This window comes from Ostrinia furnacalis, unplaced genomic scaffold (genome assembly GCF_004193835.3).
Source record: "Ostrinia furnacalis isolate ACB-3 unplaced genomic scaffold, ASM419383v2 OfSCF2997, whole genome shotgun sequence".
NCBI classification, from domain to species: domain Eukaryota; kingdom Metazoa; phylum Arthropoda; class Insecta; order Lepidoptera; family Crambidae; genus Ostrinia; species Ostrinia furnacalis.
In genome coordinates, this window is record NW_021133236.1 from 224,446 (window position 1) to 245,951 (window position 21,506).

General features: G+C 35.7%; 3 protein-coding genes across 8 annotated transcripts in view; all 3 read left to right on the top strand.

Annotated features, from left to right (window-relative positions):
* The first annotated feature begins 1,214 nt into the window (after positions 1-1,214).
* Positions 1,215-8,187, top strand: Ppat-Dpck (Bifunctional Phosphopantetheine adenylyltransferase - Dephospho-CoA kinase). Of its 4 annotated transcripts, XM_028310264.1 has the most exons (11): positions 1,239-1,358; positions 1,591-1,655; positions 1,742-1,914; positions 2,140-2,323; positions 2,565-2,750; positions 3,062-3,210; positions 3,969-4,172; positions 4,530-4,618; positions 4,927-5,092; positions 5,559-5,741; positions 7,452-8,187. In XM_028310264.1, exons 2-11 carry the CDS (start codon positions 1,643-1,645, stop codon positions 7,647-7,649), a joined length of 1,545 nt encoding a protein of 514 aa, XP_028166065.1. In that variant the 5' UTR covers positions 1,239-1,358; positions 1,591-1,642; the 3' UTR covers positions 7,650-8,187. The 4 variants fall into 4 exon arrangements, with proteins under 4 accessions (XP_028166066.1, XP_028166065.1, XP_028166063.1 ...); XM_028310265.1 differs by lacking the exon at positions 1,591-1,655 and having other exon boundaries at positions 1,215-1,358; XM_028310262.1 differs by lacking the exon at positions 1,239-1,358 and having other exon boundaries at positions 1,410-1,655.
* A 1,584-nt stretch (positions 8,188-9,771) lies between these two features.
* On the top strand, positions 9,772-12,734 carry LOC114356887 (uncharacterized). Its single transcript, XM_028310261.1, has 2 exons — positions 9,772-11,948; positions 12,398-12,734. Exon 1 carries the CDS (start codon positions 9,772-9,774, stop codon positions 11,731-11,733), a length of 1,962 nt encoding a protein of 653 aa, XP_028166062.1. The 3' UTR covers positions 11,734-11,948; positions 12,398-12,734.
* A 273-nt stretch (positions 12,735-13,007) lies between these two features.
* The window catches only part of S6KL (ribosomal protein S6 kinase like), a 77,640-nt gene continuing 69,141 nt past the window's right edge, over positions 13,008-21,506 (top strand). The window contains exons 1-6 of one of the 3 annotated variants that reach the window (XM_028310267.1): positions 13,010-13,214; positions 13,434-13,546; positions 14,392-14,620; positions 16,249-16,372; positions 19,232-19,339; positions 20,065-20,223. In XM_028310267.1, coding sequence (XP_028166068.1) covers positions 13,032-13,214; positions 13,434-13,546; positions 14,392-14,620; positions 16,249-16,372; positions 19,232-19,339; positions 20,065-20,223 — 916 coding nt within the window. In that variant the 5' untranslated portion in view covers positions 13,010-13,031. Of the gene's footprint in view, positions 13,215-13,433; positions 13,547-14,391; positions 14,621-16,248; positions 16,373-19,231; positions 19,340-20,064; positions 20,224-21,506 lie in introns of all 3 variants that reach the window. The other 2 variants (XM_028310269.1, XM_028310268.1) reach the window with 2 other exon arrangements.

The following is a 21,506-nucleotide window of genomic DNA, read 5'->3' on the forward strand; positions in this document are numbered from 1 at the left end:
TTTTATTTATGTAGTTTAAACCTTTTTGATCAATCAAAACCCAGATCCACTTAATAGACTCTAGGCAAGTCTATCTACAATGCACTTACCTACACTGCCTTACTACATACATTAACCAACATGATGAAGGGGGAAAGCTAGCAAGCAAGGTTCTGACCGATTGATTTGATCATAGCTCGCGCAGATCAATTTTTAGTTCCACTCTACCCCAACCCAACTTCCTCTGTCCTTAGTGAGTGAGTGTAAAAGCAAGAAAGGAAACGAATAAAATTATTATCTATTGCAGGGAAAAGAGATATTCTGGAACGAGTTAGAATAAAATGATAAGATGCAGAATGTACGACTATGAATAAATATTATATTTTAAGTTAAGGCGCATACAAACATATTAAAGTAGAGAGATTATATAAATTTTCGCAACGATGGTGGCTATATCTACTCGTATATCCATACTAATCTATATATATAAAAGAAAGTCGTGTTAGTTACTTCGCTTATAACTCAAGAACGGCTGAACCGATTTAGCTGAAAATTGTCAGGGAGGTAGTTTAGAGCCAGGAAAAGGACATAGGATACTTTTTATCCCGTTCGAAATTAAAAAAAAGTCTGCTTATTTATTGCCATTAAGGCGGAACAAAGTTCGCCGGGTCAGCTAGTATTATATAAAGAGGAAAGATTTGTACCTATTTTTGTATGTTTGTAATGAATAGTTGTCGGCCGTTTGGTGTAGTGGTTCAGAACGGACTACTATGCCGAGAGGTTCCGGGTTCGAATCCCGGCCGGGCAGAAATTGAAATGATGAATTTTAATTTCTGTGACGGGTCTGGGTGTAAATATGTATAATATGTATGTATTTAATTAAAAAAAAAGTATATACCTAAGTAGTATATCCGTTAAGCTAGCACCCATAACACAAGCATTGAGTTGTTTACTAAAAAATAGGCTCAAAAACCACTGAACGGATTTTGATGAAACTTTACAGTATTATTGTTCAAAATCTAGAATAACATAGGTATAGGCTATAATTTATGACGATCTGTGACAAACGAAATTTCACGCGTGCGAAGCCGCGGGCGGAAAGCTAGTCTTTAATAAAATTCTTTTTCGGCTACTCTCACAGACACTACTGGCTTAGCTAGTATAATTCTTAATTCCTTTGCCTTTATCATTAGACAACCGATGTCACTTTGACATCGATGACTTTGACATTTTGTTTGTCAACAACATAACCTCAAACCAATTTGGAATTTGAATTAAAATCCAAACTATCTAAATAATAAACTGAGTTATTTTTATAGACTCTGTTTCGCAATAATTCAGATAAAATAAGTGTGGATTTTTGTTATTTTATTTAATAGGTAATACTAAAGTTTCTCCTTACGTACCCGTTTTATTGCTGTTTACAATTTTTAATATATTCATTATTCATAAAATATTAAAGACATTGTGTATATACGTGCATTTAATAATGTAAGAGTGTGTTTGTACTTTGTCATGTCATTTTATACTTGGAGAGGGATTTACATGGATGTAGGTAATATAGATAACCTTTGGACTTAGTTTTATAATGTGTAATTGTCGTTCATACAGTGAATATTTCTTATTCTTGGTACTGTCATTAACTTCATACTACATTTTCATTATGAATACCGCAGGTGGGTGTATTATTATGATGTTGCATCATTGGAAACTTACTTGCAGTATTCTATTGCAGTATCCTCTATATTGTTTCAAATTTCAGGAGAAACGATGGCAAAAAATGGGCTATTATTTGTGTCTCATGCTGCGAAAGCGCACAGTGTGTGCCAAAAAGCTTCTAAACATGTTCAAAAAACATTGTACATAAACTTCATGAAGAACACACAAAACTCATTGCCAGTAGTCAGTAAAGAAATAGAACAACTGTACACCAAGGTAACCTGAATAACTTTATTCTATAAACTCTATACTTATTTATGAAGTAAAGAAGTATTGAAAAAGCTGCAGCTAGAATATGAAATTAATACATTCTTGTCTATAATTTTAACCAAGATCCCTAGTTTGTTTAAGTTTTTAACCATAAGATTATCATAAAATATTAAAGACAGGATCTTATTACATCCAACTTCTCAGTTTTATAACTATGATTTCACTTTTTAGGCTACATCCGAGTGCATTAATTTAGATGTAAGACTGATGCTAAAGCCAACTGAAGCTGCGAAAACTATAAAAACGAGTAAACCAATAGATATTTTGCTGTATGATAGTGCCTTAACTAATGAACTGGAAGATATAAAAAAATCTGTAGCCACACTAAATACTGATTGTAAACTTCAAAGCATTGGTAAGGGAGATTCCTAATATTTTTATTTGTATTCATGATTATTATGGTAGTATTTTAACACATTTTAAGTTCACTGAAGAGAATAGGTCAATATGGAAGTCATTGGGGGACACCTATGTTCAGCAGTGGACATCCTATGGCTGAAATGATGATGATAATTTAGAGAAAAGCATTTGTTTAGTAGACCAAAGAAGTGTTGTGTCCTGAAGTTTTAGTATCCTAATAAAATCCATGTTTCCAGATTTTTCAGATGTAAGTCTACGAGATATTAACACCAAAGAGCAAGAGGTAAAGACTTACGAATATGTAGCCCTTGGTGGAACATTTGACCGCTTGCACAATGGCCATAAAATCCTTCTATCGCAAGCTGTTCTGCGCTCCAAGAAACATGTTACGGTGGGCGTCACTGATGTTAATATGATTCAGTGTAAGGACCTGCAAACAACTTCTTTTATTCTTTAATCAAAGTGTAGTTTTTTTGTTAATTGTATTATCTGTATACTATAGACGTGTGTTGACGGTTCAGTTTCGGCCCGGCTTTTGCCCGTTCCGGCGTCGGGCCGGTTCGTCACCGAACGTGGACATCGGCGGACTTCCGGCACCGTCACGGCGTCGGACCGGAGAGAAACCGGATCGTCAACACACGTCCTTATAACTTATAATTACATATGTCATGCAATACTAATTCTAAATTCAATTGTTTTTATTAAATTACTGACTGTAATATGATTTTTACAGCTAAAAAATTATGGGAGCTAATAGAACCAGTGGAACAGAGGATAAAGGCGGTGTTAAACTTCCTAACCGATATCAACCCAGACTTGGAATACCATGTGTTCCCTCTGAAAGACCTGTATGGACCTACTAAAGATGATCCTAAGTTCCAGGTAAAGTGTACTTTATTTATTTCAATATTATTTTTAACTATAACTATGCATAGAAGCTTCTGTAATGGGATGATGTTCTGTTTATGTGTCTTTTAAGTCTATAATGTGGATTAAAATGGCTAGAGGTGTCTATAGTTCCAAAATACTGAACTGTCCTATCCATGAAATTGACAGCGGGGCGCCACCGTCAATACCGGATCGCTGGTTCCGATTTTTGCCATGTTGGAAACCATATAGTTGAACGATGGTAGCGCCCCCCTGTCATTGAGTTTGGTGGGACAGTTCAACTGCGTACCTCGCTGGAATGCGACTTTCCCTCCTGCTTACCCGCGTTCGCCCCGTCCGCACCAGAGCATCGATGTGACGTCACGCCTGCCAGTACCTCTAGCATGAACAACTTTCGTCTTCGAATCGTTTGCGTATTTGACAAAATTCGACACTCAACCTTCGAATTAAACGATAAGGTGACAATTTTGATTCTCAAAATAAGTTTCGTGCAACCATTTCTCATACTAAGTTCACTTTACGACACGTTCACAAGGGCGCTGTTGTAATTACAGTTTTCGTACTAAATACGCAAACGATTCGAACTCGAAAGGTTTAAACAGTAAACTCGATCGGGTCGTAAGTATGTAATCAAAATCATCTTTATTTGCATAGGCTAATTGAATTAGTACTTACAAATGGTCAAATTATAAAAATAATAATACAATTTTATTAGTTACATTTTTATAACAGTTACCTATATTCTTCTACAGATGATAGTAGTCAGTGAGGAGACAGTCCGTGGGGCTATGAAGATCAATGAGAAAAGGAAAGAAAACGGCCTTCATCCAATGGACACGTACGTCATCAACTTGGCCGAGGACTCTCACCCTCAGAGGTCTCAGGAGGAGGAGCAGAAGGTCAGCTCTAGTAACCAGAGGATGAGGCTGCTTGGGACTGTTCTGAGGCCTCCAGTGGTAAGTAAATATAATTATTCTTAGGCTAAAGCCAAACGACCGTAATTTACGACGCGTTTTTGACTTTACACAAAAGATTTGTATGAACTTCACAACGACTCAAAGTTGTTGTTGGATCTTATTTGACTGGCCTGGCGAACATTGATATATTCGTATCCGAAATACGTACTGCAAAAAATCACTTATTATTACTAATAATTATAATTATGAATTAAATCTGCCGCCCCTAAAAATTTGCCGCCCTAGGCTTTAGCCTACTCAGCCTGCTGGTAAATCCACCACTGGTTGGTAATTATGCTAACTTTTTTTATTAATCTAATAATAATCCTTTATATTGTTTTTATATTGTGTTTGCAGCCAAATCCTCATATTCCAGACTGGCCTTATGTAATTGGACTGGCAGGTGGCATTGCTAGTGGAAAAAGCAATATTGCAGAAAAGTTAAGGTAAAGGACACAATCATTATAAGATTTCAAGACTAGCATTACTTTTGTTTACACTATGGACTAAAATATTGCAATCATAAAATAAGACTGAAAAAGCCACATCTAAAAAAAGTTATTTAATAATGATCTTTTTTGTCATTTCTTTGAATGATTTCAAAGAGGTACTGAATTAGTTTATATGAGGGCACTTAAAAATGGTTGGTTTGATCTATTCATCTACTACGCATTTGTGTCTTCTTAACATGAACAAAATATTACGAAATATTAATGTAAATAAACTTTTCATTCACTAATTTCTTTCTTCACAGGAAAAAAGGCGCGGGCCTAGTAAACTGCGACATAATCGCGCACGAGTTGTACAAGCCGGGTCTGCCGCTCAACGGCACGCTGGCCGAGGCCTTTGGGCAGCACATCCTCACTGAGACAGGGGAGGTGGATAGGAAAGTGCTGGGGCAAATCGTGTTCAGTGACAAGGTACAATGGCGTTATGGCCTACGCTAAAACTTGCGCGGGTGCACGGAGCGGGTGCCTGCTTACCGCCGCGCGTTTTTACGCCACATTACGTTGCTTGCTATTTTTCGATACAGACACGCGAGCGAGTTTCAGCGTTGACCCTTAGTTTTGTTCTTTTCAACCACGTGATAACACGATGCGTAGCCGCAACGATTTCATCTCATAGTGCGACGCGGCGCCGCACCGCTTGTGGGCGGGCCTCCCACAGACAGATATTTCTATGTAAGACGTCCTGCCGCTGCCGCAACGTATCGTTTGTTTTCTTTCTGACGAGCTATCTGCCTTTACGGCAAGGCGGATGCCATTTTGGCCTGCTTGATAGTCGTTGTTTTATTATTCTACTTGTACCAAATAAATATTTTTGCTTTCTTTCTTCTGTCATCAGCTCATAAACCGACTAAGTACATATCTTTCTTTCACATTTTAGGACCAGCTAGAGAAGCTAAACGGTATAATGTGGCCGGCAGTCCTCCAAGAGGCCCAGAGACAAATCAGAGAGCTAGGCCAGCAAGGATACCGCGTGGTGGTGATGGAAGCAGCCGTGATGGTGCGCGCCAAGTGGTACCACTCCTGCCACCAGCTGTGGTCGGTCATCATCCCGCCTGAAGAGGTAATATTTATTCGTAATTATGCTTTTATTAGAAACTAGCTGACCCGGCGAACTTTGTTCCGCCTTAATGGCAATAAATAAGCAGACTTTTTTTTTATTTCGAACGGGATAAAAAGTATCCTATGTCCTTCTCCTGGCTCTAAACTACCTCCCTGACAATTTTCAGCTAAACCGGTTCAGCCGTTCTTGAGTTATAAGCGAAGTAACTAACACGACTTTCTTTTATATATACAGTGTGTCCGGGCATGTAGTGATCAAACTTTAAGGGCGTGATCTATGGACAATTTTATCGGTGAAAATACTTTAAATTTGAGGCTTGACCCATTTCTCGCATATTTACAAGGATTTAAGTTTTTAATTTTAAGTTTTGACCTCTTCCTTCAAAAACAAGTGATAGCGTGGGTAGTTTAATATTAATAAGCAAAATTGTATATCATGCGATAGCCAATAAAATTATCTATTAGTAAAAGTAGAAAACAGATACAAGTTTCATACTTTTTAAGGGAGTAAGAATGGATTTAATTAGAAATAAATATGATTTTTTTCACATCTTTTTCAGTTATTTCCCAACACAAGAAAAACCAGGTCGTTAAGGTATGTTTCATTGGCATTTTATTATTAGTATTTGAGCTATTCTACAAAACGAATGTAAATTTATTAGTCTACGTCTATTAGTTTCGACGTAATTGTTGAACAAAGATACCCCTTCCCAGCGGTTCCCATAGAGCACGCGACATGCGAAAATGCACTGCCTGAAATAATCACACAACCTATTCCGATTACTATGGAAACCGCTGGGAATGGGTATCTCTGTTCAAAAATTACGTCGAAACTAATAGACGTAGACTAATAAATTTACATTCGTTTTGTAGAATGGCTCAAATACTAATAATACAATGCAAATAAAACATACCTTAACGACCTGGTTTTTCTTGTGTTGGGAAATAACTGAAAAAGATGTGAAAAAAATCATATTTATTTCTAATTAAATCCATTCTTACTCCCTTAAAAAGTATGAAACTTGTGTCTGTTTTCTACTTCTACTAGTAGCTAATTTTATTGGCTATCGCATGATATAAAATATTTGCTTATTAATGTTAAGTTACCCACGCTATCACTTGTTTTTGAAGGAAGAGGTGAAAACTTAAAATTAAAAACTTAAATCCTTGTAAATATGCGAGAAATGGGTCAAGCCCTAAATTCAAAGTATTTTTACCGATAAAGTTGTCCATAGATTACGCTCTTTAAGTTTGATCACTACATGCCCGGACACACTGTATAGATTATGCTTTTATTAGAAATAAAGAATATTAGTGAACTCCGGCTATGATAAATTAATTGGATACAATAATTCAATAATAAAAACAAAACTGTAAAATGGAGAAGTTTCTTGCGCTGCTTCTTCTCAGCACTGGCCCATTTATGGTCTAATATGTGTAAGACTTATTATTTTTATTCTACCTGTATCATAATATAAGCTGTATGTTTTCCTAATAAAGAAAAAAAAAGCAGTGATAGGGCTAATGTAATTCAGACTGGAACTTGTTAGTGCTTTTTAAAAGTCTAATTGTAAAAAATAAATAAGTTTTATGAGTTTACAATATTATGCCCCTCCTCCACCAATTTTTTACTGCCAATGTTTTTTTTCCACTCATACAAAGTCATTTACGTATTCTACTAACTAACTATTCATGTCCCAATTCTTTCTAGGCGGTGAAAAGGTTGCAAAAGCGGAACAACTTGACCGAAGAAGAGGCGCGGCAGAGAATCGAGGCCCAACCCTCGAACGCAGAGCAAATTGCCGCCGCGAATATAGTGTTCAGTCCATATTGGAGCTACGAATACACTCAGGCGCAAATCGACCGCGCCTGGGAACATTTACAAGAGCTTCTGAAGGAGAGAAAGTAATAAAATAGCAGTAAAAACCCTAGAACGTAAGTGTTAAGGTTTTAATTACAAGGAGCGCGCTATGTCTGTTTTTAATCACTGGTCATGACGGGAGTCTAGGAAACGGAACACTCTTTATGTATTGCACAAAGCCGTAGTGTAGCTGAAGTTTAAATGTTATATGATAAGGGAGGATTGGGGAGTTGACAGTTGGCACCATATTATATCAATAATGCCAACACAACAACGCAACGCAACGAATTTATTGGTGCTGTCAACTACCCCATTATTTTTGTTACAGTAATGCCCGTTTTCACCATCAATTCCTAATTTTTAAGTGACCCCTATGGTAACACATAACATGCTTTTTGTTTTAATAGAGGTCACTTAAAAATTAGGGATTCTGTTGTTTTCAAGCCCATATAAAAACTACCCGTTCGTGTCCAGTGGTTATAAACAAGAACGAAAAGTCATAGGATTTGAGCATTAGCTTACGTATTGTCGCAATATTAACGAATAAGTTATGTAAAGTGCCTTTAGCAGAAGATTCGTTCATGTTTAATAGATGAAAAAACCAGCCTATTTAAATTTTAATGCATGAAAATGGATAGAAAGTTCATCCATCCAAACCCAATCGCATATGTAGTTAACTTTAAATTATATGTATCTATTTTACTAGTATTATGTTGGATGTATATTATGTTACATATTTTTATTAACTCAAATAGTTAAAATGTACAAACCATATTTTTATAAAATCAGCATGTCATAAAACTATTATACAGGACCTTACTCTACAGTGGCATCATCTAAGTAGCGTAAATCCTACCGCGTCCGAGCTCACCAGTTTGTGCCACTGTAAAAGTTTTTTTATTTAGGTTCTGACACTTGCTTGTGGTAAGACAATGGCGCCAACTGAGCCCCGATTACGGTAACTTTTAACGTTTCCAATCCAGACGCGTTTCTGATTCTGCAATACGATTGGTCAAAACAGCTGACGTACGCTGTTGAACGACCAATCGTATCGCAGAATCGAGAAGCGTGTCTGGATTGGAAACGTTAAAAGTTACCGTAATCGGGGCTCAGGTGTGCGCTGAAGCGGTTATAATGATAGTCCTCATTATGACGCAACAAGTCACGTGATCAGGTTGCAGTTGTTTCTATGCTGCTTAGCGCGCGGCAAATAAAAGGATAAATAAGTAAATTGCCATCCTTGCCAACATGATATATTACTTCCTGAATCACTTAGATATTATTTTGCATTTGTTATTTCTAGAAAAATATTTAAATTTAAAATATCCACTTTAGTTAGTATATAGGTACCTAATTATAGACAGAAATGTTAAACCATGTTAGTATGTACTTTAATGCCAGCTGTAACAAGATAGTGCGTTATTTATTTAGAATGAGCTTTATTAACGTTTCCTCGTATTTTACTACTGTGATTGTATATAAAATGTTAATATGTATCAGGATATCAACTTTTAAGAATAAACAGATTAAGGTATTGTTGAAAAGTATTTTTCTTTTTCGTGTGTCATTTAAAAACGACGTACAATTTTCAAACTAATATAATTTTCTAAATATCGAAAATCAAAAACAAAATTGAAGTATTTATGTTTTTAAACAAAATTAATTGTTCGGACTGAATCATCACGTTCATTCAAGAATGCGTGATTGATGTCTCCAAAATTATTATAATTATTTAGAAAACAGATTGAGAATCCCTGCCCTAATGCTTTTGATGGGTTCATTTATGTATTAATGTAATATTGTTTTCTGAATTACCCTGTTACATTTGATGATCAACTCATCATCATTATAATAATTTGTACCCATACCCTGATTGAATATCAATATTGAATGAACTAAAGTTACTTATTAGTTTATTATTTTAAGATTTAGATAGGTTTTTGTTTGCGACATCATGGGTCGAATAGGTTCAACGTTTGAGGGACTGTTTCTTTTGATTCTATTGAAGTTTAATTTTGTGTCTGGTAATATTAATTCCATTTTGCCAGAGCGAGATTATGAAAAAGAGAAATTTCAGTTTATCGTAAGTTTAACCATTTTTAACGAATTATTCGTGTCTTTATTAATTTTTAGGACTGAATAAAGTATTTTTATTTAATTTCAGAGAGACATGATTGTTGCAATCCCCAACAGAAAAGGGTGGATGAATTTTTTGGCGATAGGCAACTGGCCGGACGCGTTTTATAAGGAAATTCAAAGCATGCACCGAGCATTCCTCGCTGCAGACGATGAGTATGATGGCTTCGAAGTCGTAGAACATCTGCAGTATCGGGTCAATACGCTAGTTCTAAAATGCCTTGACTTTGATGACTTCGAAAAGAAGATGAATACTGCCCGCGACATACCATATTGGCACCCACATGCAAACACAATTGTGTATTACGAGAATGCTGAGGAAAGCAATGACATAATAGCCAAGATATTATTTATATTGTGGTATTACAAAATGTGTAATGCCATCCTGCTACAATATAATGATGACACCGAAAAGTTTACAGTCACGCATTACAATCCATACATCAGCGAACATTTCAAGTTAAAATACAGCTATGGATGCTGGACTACGAAGAAGATTACTTATCCAATAGAAAATTTTGAGAAGAGCTTCACGTGTACAGAAGGTTGCCACAATGTAACCGTACGCTCTAAATTACGGGCGGACCATCTTGGAACTTGTATTGGCTTTGAAACTATTGTGAAAAGTTACGAAGATAATGCTTCGTCTTTAGGCAGCTCATTATTCAATGACAAAACCAAAGATTTGCATGGCTTTACTCTTAGGGCATATGTAAAAGATGTAGTACCTTTTGTGAGAATAAACGTAAATGATGACGGAACGTACACCCTAAATGGACGAGATGGATTGGTCTGGGCTACTTTGTCCCAGAACATGAATTTTAGCTTAGACTTTTCTCCCAGCGAAAAAATAATGAAAGGCCCTTTCGACTTCGAAGAAAGCATCCAACAGATATTCGAATTCGCACAACGGAGAGGCGACTTGCTCCTCATACCAATTTACCAGTTCGACCTCGTCATTGTCGAGATAGATATGACCACAGCTTTTAAAGCAAGTGGTGTGTGCTTTATGGCCCATCGCGCTGGTTTTGAAACGACGTTATTCGACGTGAAAGTGCTCCTAAAAAACTACACGTTAGTGATCAAATTCGTGTTCTGCTTTTTAGGCACCTGGTTCGTATTCTTCATTTTCAACTTCGTAGAAAAAGGCTCTACAAGTTTTGATCAGTTCGGCAAAGACTTGATCAATGCATACCGAAACATGTTATCTGTGAGTTTATTTAAACCACCTAAGAAACAGACGTTTAGGATGTTTTTGTTCTTTTCGATTTGGAGTTTCTTTGCCATTAATTTTGTTACACAAGCAGCTATAATATCGTTCTTCAGTGCACATAAGAGAGGCAAAGATGTGGACACGTACGACGATATAATCGAAAAAGGATATCCAATAGAAGGCATGGCGTCACCTGATGTTGTACTGCCGGATACAGAAGAAAAATTTAGGAAGATCAATTCGAAGCTCGTTCCTATCCAAGATATATTTGGCTGCGTTAACCACATGAGCAATGATAGTCGAAGATTTTGTCTCATCGATTGTTCGGTAGGTCGGTATTTGGAACGCAACAAACTGAACGACAAAGGAGAGCAGTATCTACATATAACTAAGGACCAAATTCATAATTATTATACCAACTTTATTTTTCATAGAAATTCTCCGATGAGCGATCAATTTAACCGGATAATGCTAATTTATTTACAAGCTGGGCTGGTTGACAAATGGGAGCAATATCGATTTACCGATATAAAAGACGAAGCCCTTATTAAAGCTTTGGACATGAGTGATCTGGGAGGAGTCTTTAAATGTTATTTTCTTTTGACGATAATTTCATGTGTATTCTTTGCTATTGAAGTAGCTATAGGATTAATACAACGCATCAAACAGTTCTCCACAGCAAGGTTCTTGGAGTGGAAGAAGAGGCGCGTTATTAAGAAACACCTGAAACGTACAAAGATAGGCCCCGTTAAATTAGTCAATAGCTTCACACAGACTACTTAAAAATAACCAACACTTAGGTTTTTTTTTTAAATAAATACCTTCATTAAATACCTATTTACACATAGGACGGAAACGAATAGAGAAAATAAATGTTCATGCACTTAAATTAATGCTTGATTGTGTGGGAAGCGGGAATCGAATCCGTGACTTAAGGACATAGTAGTTGCACGCATATCACTGGGACAGGCGACCGGCAATGGATTTCAATGGTGTAGGTACAGAGGCGGCGTAAGGCGTAGGCGACGTGGGCCACCGCCTACGGCCTCGCGGTACAAGGGGCCTCGCGCATCAAAAATTTTGAAAAAATGTAGGTATACAAGGTGGAGATGACAATATCACAATACGAACATTGACTATTAAATATAAATTCTTGATAGCTAAACAATGTAGTTAAAAATAAAAATATATTTTTTTTCCAAACAAATTCAGCCATAATCAGACACAAAATTAAGCAACAACACGGTTTTAAGTGACGAACATTATTCTTTGGCGCAATATTCCTTTAAAAATAATCACTGAATCAAGAAATCAGAAACTGTCAAATAGACCTTTGACCCTTTTTTTTATTATTTCATAAAATCCGTCTTCAGGTCGCCACAGAACAAGGCCTCGCGAAATCTGTCTTGCCCACATCAAATTTAGGTCTTGCCCCGCCTCTGTGTAGGTAGAGTTATTTTTGAATTCGTCGTAGTTTCCTGACAGGTGGATAATAAACGATTACGAACTAGGTAATATTTGTGTGCACGCGAGATCTTCATGGCATCTTGATAGCTGAAATCTATTGATAAGCCTTTATCGTCCACCGCCGAATTTTGCTTGCTTATCTCGAGGTAGGTATGTGGTATGACATAGGTAAGTTCTTTGCCCTTACGTACCTACTTATTTAGTTAAATAACTTAAAACTTTATGGCGACTTTATCGTGTCGTATCTTTGTTAAGGCAGTGTTTAATAGTAAATTAGTAAATAAACATTAATCTAGTGAAAAGTATGATTTGGTTTTATTAACTACATAAAAGCTTAACTAGCATTATTTAAAAATGACCTGAAAAGCCGCCTTATACCGCATTTAATCGCATGCTCTCAAGCAATGTTTTGCTGGAGAATAAGTGCAGAAACGATTTAAAGATAAAGAATATAATGCTTTAAATAGATGCAGTTATTTCAAAACACGCAACTCAAGAAAAGAGGAGTATAGACAAATAAACATAACCGATAACGTTATCCGGTAATTAGTTTGTAACTTTTATTTATCTGTGGTTGGATTGTTTGGAAAATTGTTTGTGGTTAGTGTTTGTTTATGGGTGATTTATGGTTTGGAAGATCACACAATATTTTTGCCGTAAAAATTGTAAAAATAACTATTCCGAATTCAGAGGACCAATTGTTTAGTTTAATGGGAAATTCGCAAAACAAAAGCAGTCAGCATAGAGGCAACAAGGAATCTGCGCACACAGATCGCGAAGGGCCGTTCACAAGTCAGGTAAGTGCGACAGCGATGAAACGAAAACTTGCTAATGTCATCCTCAGCTGAACACACGTAATAGTAAATATTTCGTATGTACATAATAGTGGAAGTCTTTGTCTAGTGCCAGTACCATTTTTTGTGGGTGTCCGAGACCGTTGGCGTCCGTTTAGGGTCCGCTGTCAGTTCTTTGTTTTCACCAGTGACAAAAAGTGCATGTTGTTATTGTTTGTGTAGTTCAGTTTATCGCATTTCGTCGGGAACCTCAGCGGACGCTCGTTCGTGAGCGTGACCAGTAACCAGTCCGTGTACAGCGCATCTCGGCCTTGGTCTCGGGTGTCTCGTAGAAGGTTAGTGGCCAGTAGCTACATAATTAACTACTTCATAACAATAGTGTTGTAATGTTTGTGTTTTGAATAATTTACCTTACACACTATGCTAGATATATTTGTGTAGAATAGATAAAAATGTCTACCAATCAATCATGAAGGTTTCATCATGGTATTTTTGTGCAGTTAAAATGAGGTAATTTATTCAAAAAATACCATGAGTTAGCAGTTCTGCTAGGCACAGAACAATAAAATTGTCTGTTGTAAATTAGATTAAAAATGCTTTCAGACTGCACATGTTATTTTTTTAAAAAGAGCTTAGATACAAGATGACACTTATCTTGAATCAAATATGCCAGAAATCAAAGCTCTTTATTGAATCTTAAATAAATCTGTAATTCAATTTTTGGAGTTTTTTGGATTTGGACAGCTCAAAGCTTATGCTTTGCAAATTATGTTCTTTTTCATCAAAGGACATTCATTTTGGAACTAAAACCAAAATGCTCATTATAATTTGTAGTGGTCTTTTACTCTAAATTCATTAACTCTTCATAAAAACTTAGTATGGGTTGCATCATCTTACTTTTAACCAACTTAAAAAATCTGTCAAACTCCATACAAAAAACACTGGTTATCTGAGGTGGAATTGTGTAAAGCAATCGTAATCATTTGACAGTTCATAACGTACGATAAAGTCAGTTAAACAAAGCGTTTGACAGATTAGTTGTACGTTATGAACTGTCAAATGATAACGATTGCTTTACACAATTCCACCCCTGGTTATAGATACAGTTAAAGTCAGGTGGTGGAACTCTGCATTCAACTTCACTTATTTTGTAAGTTATTTTGGATTAATTACCTTTTAGGTGGAATGACTCAACTCTAAAAAATCCCCTAGAAGCCAGCAAGACAGCGTGGCCGGTCGCTCACAAAGAATCGATCTTCCTGCCTGAATTCCCCATCACCGCTGACCTCTTACAGAAGGACTTTCAATTTGAGGACACAATCGCAAAGGGCGCCTTCGGAAAAGTATACAAAGTAACAAAACTTAGTGACAATAAGGAGTATGCACTGAAAGTCCTTAGTAAAGCACAGGTAATTCACACAAATTTTGAGTTGCTATGCAATTTTTTTTCCATTGAATTGACATGATGACACCATCTCATCAATTAACATTAAGTAAATTTTCATAATATGTATGAAATTATGAATGATGTTTCTCCATTGAAAGAATTCATAGTATTATTTTATTCAGTGTTATTTTTTCAAGAAGCCAACTGCTAATTATGAATATTTTATTTAAATTTAGCATGTTCAATGGTACCTACTTTTCTTGAAATTAATCATCTATAATATGTTCTTCCTCATTTCTGATTTCAATAGTTAAAAAACCTGTACTTGTATAATATCAAGCTCTAAACCTATTACCTTAATTTTTTTTACATACTGAATATTGCAGTAATATTTAATTTAAATAACCAGAAAGGAAAATAATGTTAAATACCAGACCCTAATTTAACTTATATTATATTGTTTCCTGTTCCTTTTGATTGACCAAATTAAAAAACATTTTATGTAGAACTGATCCATTTTATAATTATTGCTAAGATACCTACTTAGTTACTATACAGGTTCAATTTGATGACCTAATCAATAAGAAATAATATAAATACTTACTTCAAAATACTTTAGTTGGCAGTGCATTTTTATTGATTCAATTAGCAAGCCATTATAATATTAATGAATTCCTGTTAGGTAGTAACTAGTAGTTAGTGACTAGTGGTTACCAAAACATGATTGAAATTACGTAATCTAAAATAGACTTATAAAACCAGCATGAAATAGGTAATTACCTATTTTATAATAATTCTTTGATAGTTCCACACTCTGGAACTATATTTTTCTTTCTTTCTCTGAATATACATTTATTTTAAAGCCTTTATTAGCTATTTCAATGTAATTTTGTGCATTTAGTCAGTGTAAAGTTAACCAGTTTATACACAATTTTATTTCTTTCGTTCTTCTAATCTCAATCATCGTACAGGTATATTTTCACTGTGAACCTTGTCAAACAAAGTGCTCTGCCTTATCAGCTCGCAATATGCTTATCTGCTGACCCATTTACCTAATTTGTTTATATTTCCTAATGAAATTTACATGTACGATAAACTTCCACTCTAAACTACTCTTTATCTACAGTGCATTTACTTTGATAATCTTATCGGCTTTTGGGCTTTTGTTCTGAGCTGGTTACTATAATGTTTTACATTCTTTAGACTAGTACTGGTAGTCAGTGGCAGGCACACTCAACAGCACATCTGTTTTGGTTGGAAAATCACTCCTATTATAAATACACTAGGTGTCATAGTGCTTTTTAAAAGCGAAATAAATGAGTTTTAGTGCTAACTTTGATGTGCTCTTATCTGTACGGATATTAACTGACCACAAATTTTTATTAATGATACACTTAGCAAGGTAGGCAATTACTGTTATGCCTTAACCTTCTATATCAATTCTCTTTTATCTTATCACTTAAAAACATAGTTAATCAGTGAAAAATAATCATAGATCCCAAAATATACGACGTCATACTCTGTGAATTTCTTTGTTTATGGTGTTATTTACTCAGCATTCTTTATCAACAGCTCCCTCTTTATTATTGTAGCCAAAAGTACCTGTAAACTGTATTGTATTGTTTTTGAATGATGTTTTTACCGTTTCAGATAGTAAATGAAAACGCTGTGCGACAGGTGAAAGAAGAGGCGCGTATACAAACCATCTGCGGTCATCATTCCTTCATAGCCAGGGCGGTCTCCCGTTGGCAGACTAAGAAAAGACTTTATATTGGTGAGTTTAAAGTTTTAATTTCTTATCTGCTGTGGACATCATCTTAAAAAATCTAAAACAATCATGACTAAGATCATGCAAAATAATTTTGACCTCTAATTTTGATAAAATCATTTACAAACTCGTTTTATATTATTAACAGTGTGGATATTAACTTATATGTAGCTATGTAAGGCAAGTGGGTCACAATTGCCTTGCCCTTGATATTTTTAACCTTGGTAGGTTTTATGTATCTTCGTAAGCATAATGATTATCAAATATTCTTTATTCATTCTGCTGGAAAACTCAGTTAAAATTTATTCAAGTTTGGTCCTTGATTATAAAATATTCCCTAATGTTATGTATTAAATTTCAATTTACCTTGACTATGACCCCGAAATATTGAATTCCTCCATAATTTTACTGATCAGTAATGGAGACTCTTTTGGACTTTGGTATTAGTATAATTGATAAATATGTAGTGAGTTGTGTAAACAAAAGAAACTTGCCTAGATTGTAGACTTGGTACTATCGAAGCTTCGCCGCGTGAATTTAAAAAATGCCTAATCATGTTATTCTGATGAATAAACATTAATACATCAAAATCCGTTTAGTAGTTGCGTCAAAGAGTAATAAACATCCATATTGTGGCAATAAATATCTGTAACGAATTTAATTCCACGCGAGCACTGGTAACTGGCTGAATAAACTGCGTATAACACGTGCTCCAAATAAATGTCTAATCTAAACACGTAAATAAACATTGCTGAACTGTTCTCAATACGAGCGATGCGTAAAACGAAGCACTTGCTTCAACAGTGATTATCAGTGGAATGCTGCCTGATTTGTTATCATCACTAAATAACGGTTCAGAGATGTCATGGCCAGATATTTCTGAAATATAGAAAACGTTTATGCACGCGATTTGCTAAAGAAATTAATTTGTTAAAGCGAATTTTAGGCGAATTGGTGTGGTTGAAGCATAAATTCTAAGATGAACAAATCGAATCATTCGATCGTCGAATCATTTCACCTGGGTGATATGGATCCAAGGTGATATGGATCCAAGGTGATATGAGGACACCAAAAATTCCACTTTTTTCCACCTGGTGATATCACCCAAGTGAACATAGTGGAATAATCCTTCAAAATCGCCTTGCGCGAAATACGATTGTCCATTCTATTAGGTAACCATAATGCGAATAGACTTCTATAAATAAATTCACCAACTAACTCAAAGTAAAAAATGTATGTTCAAACAGGTGTTGGGTACAGTTTTTTCTAGCATAAGTGGAGTAGGCTATGTCATTAAACAAATAGATACAGAAGTGCTAAGTTGTTTGTTTTCTAGAACCGCTACACTGGTTTTAGACTTGCCTTCCTGCTATAAAGATTAGTTCAAACATTATTACAAGGAAAGAAGATTAAAAATCGCATGGTTTGTCGTTTAAGAAAAATGTTTCCAAAGTTTAGCGCAGTTTTTTTTTATAAATACTTAAGTGCGCAAAAGTTTAATTAATTAGCCATTTAATTAATTAGCAATAGATAAACTATGTCGCAATAAAGTGCAATACGACACGTATAGACAAAGGCATATAAAACTATATTCCTAAGCAGTTATGATTGGTGCTATTTTTCAATGACAATATTAAATCTATATGCTATCGACTGTACCTTCTGTATCTTTTTATTTTAGTGATGGGGTCGTTATTATTATCTGTTATCTACCCGGACGGCTAGACGTGTGTTAGTCAACCACCGAGGTCGTGCTGTGTCACTCGAGTTCAGTGCAAATGCCTCCTTATACCAGTTGAGTTAGAGGTCATTGCCGCCTGTGAGTTGCGATGCGATTAGAATTGAAATGATTAAATCACCGCCTCGCTATCTAATATAATCAGTGGCTTTTTTATTAAATTTCTTTCGTGAAGATTCCCAAGTCAGTAATAATGAATGTACACTTTGAACTTCCATTCTATTTTAGTTGTCATAAGTAATTGATTATACTTATACCTACATAGGTTCTATTTTATTTTATTTCTAATAGTTAACAGTCGTACCTCGTGTAGTTAGGTGAGTAAAATTAGTTAGACTTCTGTAGACTCTTAACAAAAATGATTCCTGGAATCGAAAAAGTATGTTAATTAAATAATTCTTGATAAGAAGAATACTGTTTCCGCTGTTGCGTAAATGTAGATTTAATATATTGCATCAGTAGTTGAACATACCTACACATTTTAAGCATGACACATAATGTTAGGGACACTAATCCTGGGTTGCACCATCTTACTTTAACTAGATAACAAATGTCAAAAGTCTCAAACTGACACTGGTTATAGTTATAGTTAAAGATAAGGTGGTGAAACTGAGGTTCAGGTAACGTGAAAAATTACACATGCTCATGAAATGTTGTGCGTACCATTATATTTACCTACATAAAATTGTCGTCCACTGGGATAGAAAACAGTTGGCTTTTGTGTCCAACTCAATAACGGATGATTTAAATTGGGCAACAAACGATTCGACCTTATTGTTGTCAAATCCTGGACGGCGACCCTTTAATTTGACGGCCGCTTGACCTGGTGGTTCGCGTGGACAAATGATTGTCGCAGTTGCGGGTTCGAATCCGATGAGGGCCAATCGTTACAGTAATGATTGCTTTCATTTATATCCGGAATCGTGGACATTTTGTATGTATTTATTGCTATCGTAATAGAATTCTTGTTGTAGTACAAACTACAAATAGAGAAGGCTGGTATGATTCTTAAAAAAATAGAAAGAGGTTTGTCCGTTTTTTTTTCGTGTAGAAAAATTTTCAGGTTTTCAAAGATCTTTTACGAAACGTTATTCAGTAGGATGTATCTCACGATTGTTTTCCATCAGTTTCAGAATACATTCCTGGTGGAGAGCTGTTAGCGCTGCTAGATAGATACGGAAAGCTGCCCCTCGATTTAGTGAAGATTTTCGTTGCTGAGATTGCCATAGCTATAGGTAAGGTCATTTACAATTTTTTAATAGCAGCTTTGAACATCTGTGTTTGTATTTTGATAGATTTTTAGTGGATGCTTTTTACTCTTTTTGTTAGTACTGGTAAATAGGACTTCAGAGTTCAGAGACTCGAACGTATTGGTTCTCCGTTATTCCGGTTGGCCGTTTGGTATAGTGGTTCGAAACGGACTACTATCCCGGAGGTTGCGGGTTCGATTCCCGCACAGTACAAACATTTGTGTGCATGAACATATTTTTTTGTATTGGACTGGGTGTTTTCTATGTATAATAATATGATGTATGTATTTACAAAAAATAAAGTATTTAAGTATGTTATATCCGTTGTCTAGTACTCATAGTACAAGCTTTGCTTAGTTGGGGACTAGAAGCGCAGTGTAAAATGTCCAAGGATATTTATTATTATATTTAATCATTTAGCAGCCGTAAAAGTCTTCTTTAGTTTTGTTCTTAGTTTCCACTAACTCTAGCAGATAGTCACATGAATGCTCGTTTGTCTCATGCAATTTTATAAGGCTCCTAACTTTACTATTACTATTATTGCAAAAATTGGCATAATATTTTAAATACCTACATTAATATCAATATCAGCCCTAACCAAACAGTCTGTCCCGGAATTCAGAGAGGTTCGTTCTCGCGCTTTTGCATCATTGCGATGATGATGAAATTACGAATATTTATGTGAAAAATAATTGTTGAATTGTCACCAGACTTCCTCCATAACGCGGGCGTCATCTACCGGGACTTGAAGCCGGAGAACATACTGCTGGATGCCGATTACCACGTGCGCCTCATCGACTTCGGGCTATCCAAGTGGCTGTCCATCGGCTCCCGAACGTCTACCCTCTGCGGCACGCTGAAGTATATGGGTGAGTTGATTGTTTATTTATATACAGGGTGTTAGGTAAATGGGTATATGAGCCGACACTAGCCCATGTTAACATAGGCATATAAATGGTATGGTGAAGTCAGAAATTTGATATCATGATTTTATTTTTTTTAATTTTCATACAAAATAAATTTTATAAAATCCGATTTGTATGAACATTAAAATAGGTAATTAAAATGAAGATATCAATTTTCTAACTTCACCATACCATTTATATGCCCATGTTAACATGGGCTAGTGTCGGCTCATATACCCATTTACCTAACACCCTGTATAAAAGTATTCATGGTAAACATTTGTTGAGTATCAGCTGAGCAACTGGCCTTGGTTTCGGCTAAGCAAAATAGAAAAACTAACTTTTCCCGTGGAAGTCGTAAGAGGAGACTAACGCCCGTATTCACAAACATTACTATGAGGTCTCACAGTGCGCGTGGACGCACAGGGTGACACACGAACCAATCACAGAGCTCTATTCAACGCTGTGCGTTCGATTTGCTGCTTCATTTAAGCAAGCATCGTTTGTGAATACGGGGGTAAGGCCCAAATACGTGACCATACACCATCAGACCTCCCTAACCCGCCTGGGGAGTGTAGGCGAAATCGTGCATATGACTCATAAATTAGAGAGACACAGAATGACTTGACATGTTGATATCAATTTGGAACATTGTTTATTCAGCTTTGTTTATTAACAAAAGTTTACCATGAATATGGGGTTTTAGTCGTTTTCCTGTTTTTGATGAGACTGCCTCATCAAGGGCAAGTACAGTCGATCAATTCGAAGATTTGTGTGATGTGATATGCAGAAAATATTCAAAACGGTCAAACTCAACTCAAATGTTTCAAATCGGTGCGATGTTGACGTACGCTTTTAAAATCGTCGCTTGCGTGTCATTTCCGTATCGTACTATCAATGCACGGCTAGCGTTTATCAGTATGATATCGCAGTGATAGGACTGCATTGAACCAGAACAGCCGCTTTACTGAATAAAAAAAATATTGTCACACAATCATCGGAATTAAGCAGCAACTAATATTTCTTGCAAGCTGTGAATACTTAAGTGATAGTGCAATTATGAAAGTTAATTTAGTATAAAATTAGTATCGTTGTATAATAGGCTAGATGACAAAATTTCAATTATTTGTCTGTCAGACAAATAATTAGAAAATTTTAGACTCGTATTTTTTATTTTCATTCATGATTAAATAATAACAGTGCTACATCGAGTTGAGTGTGCGCGTTACGTCACGCTTAAGAAGATT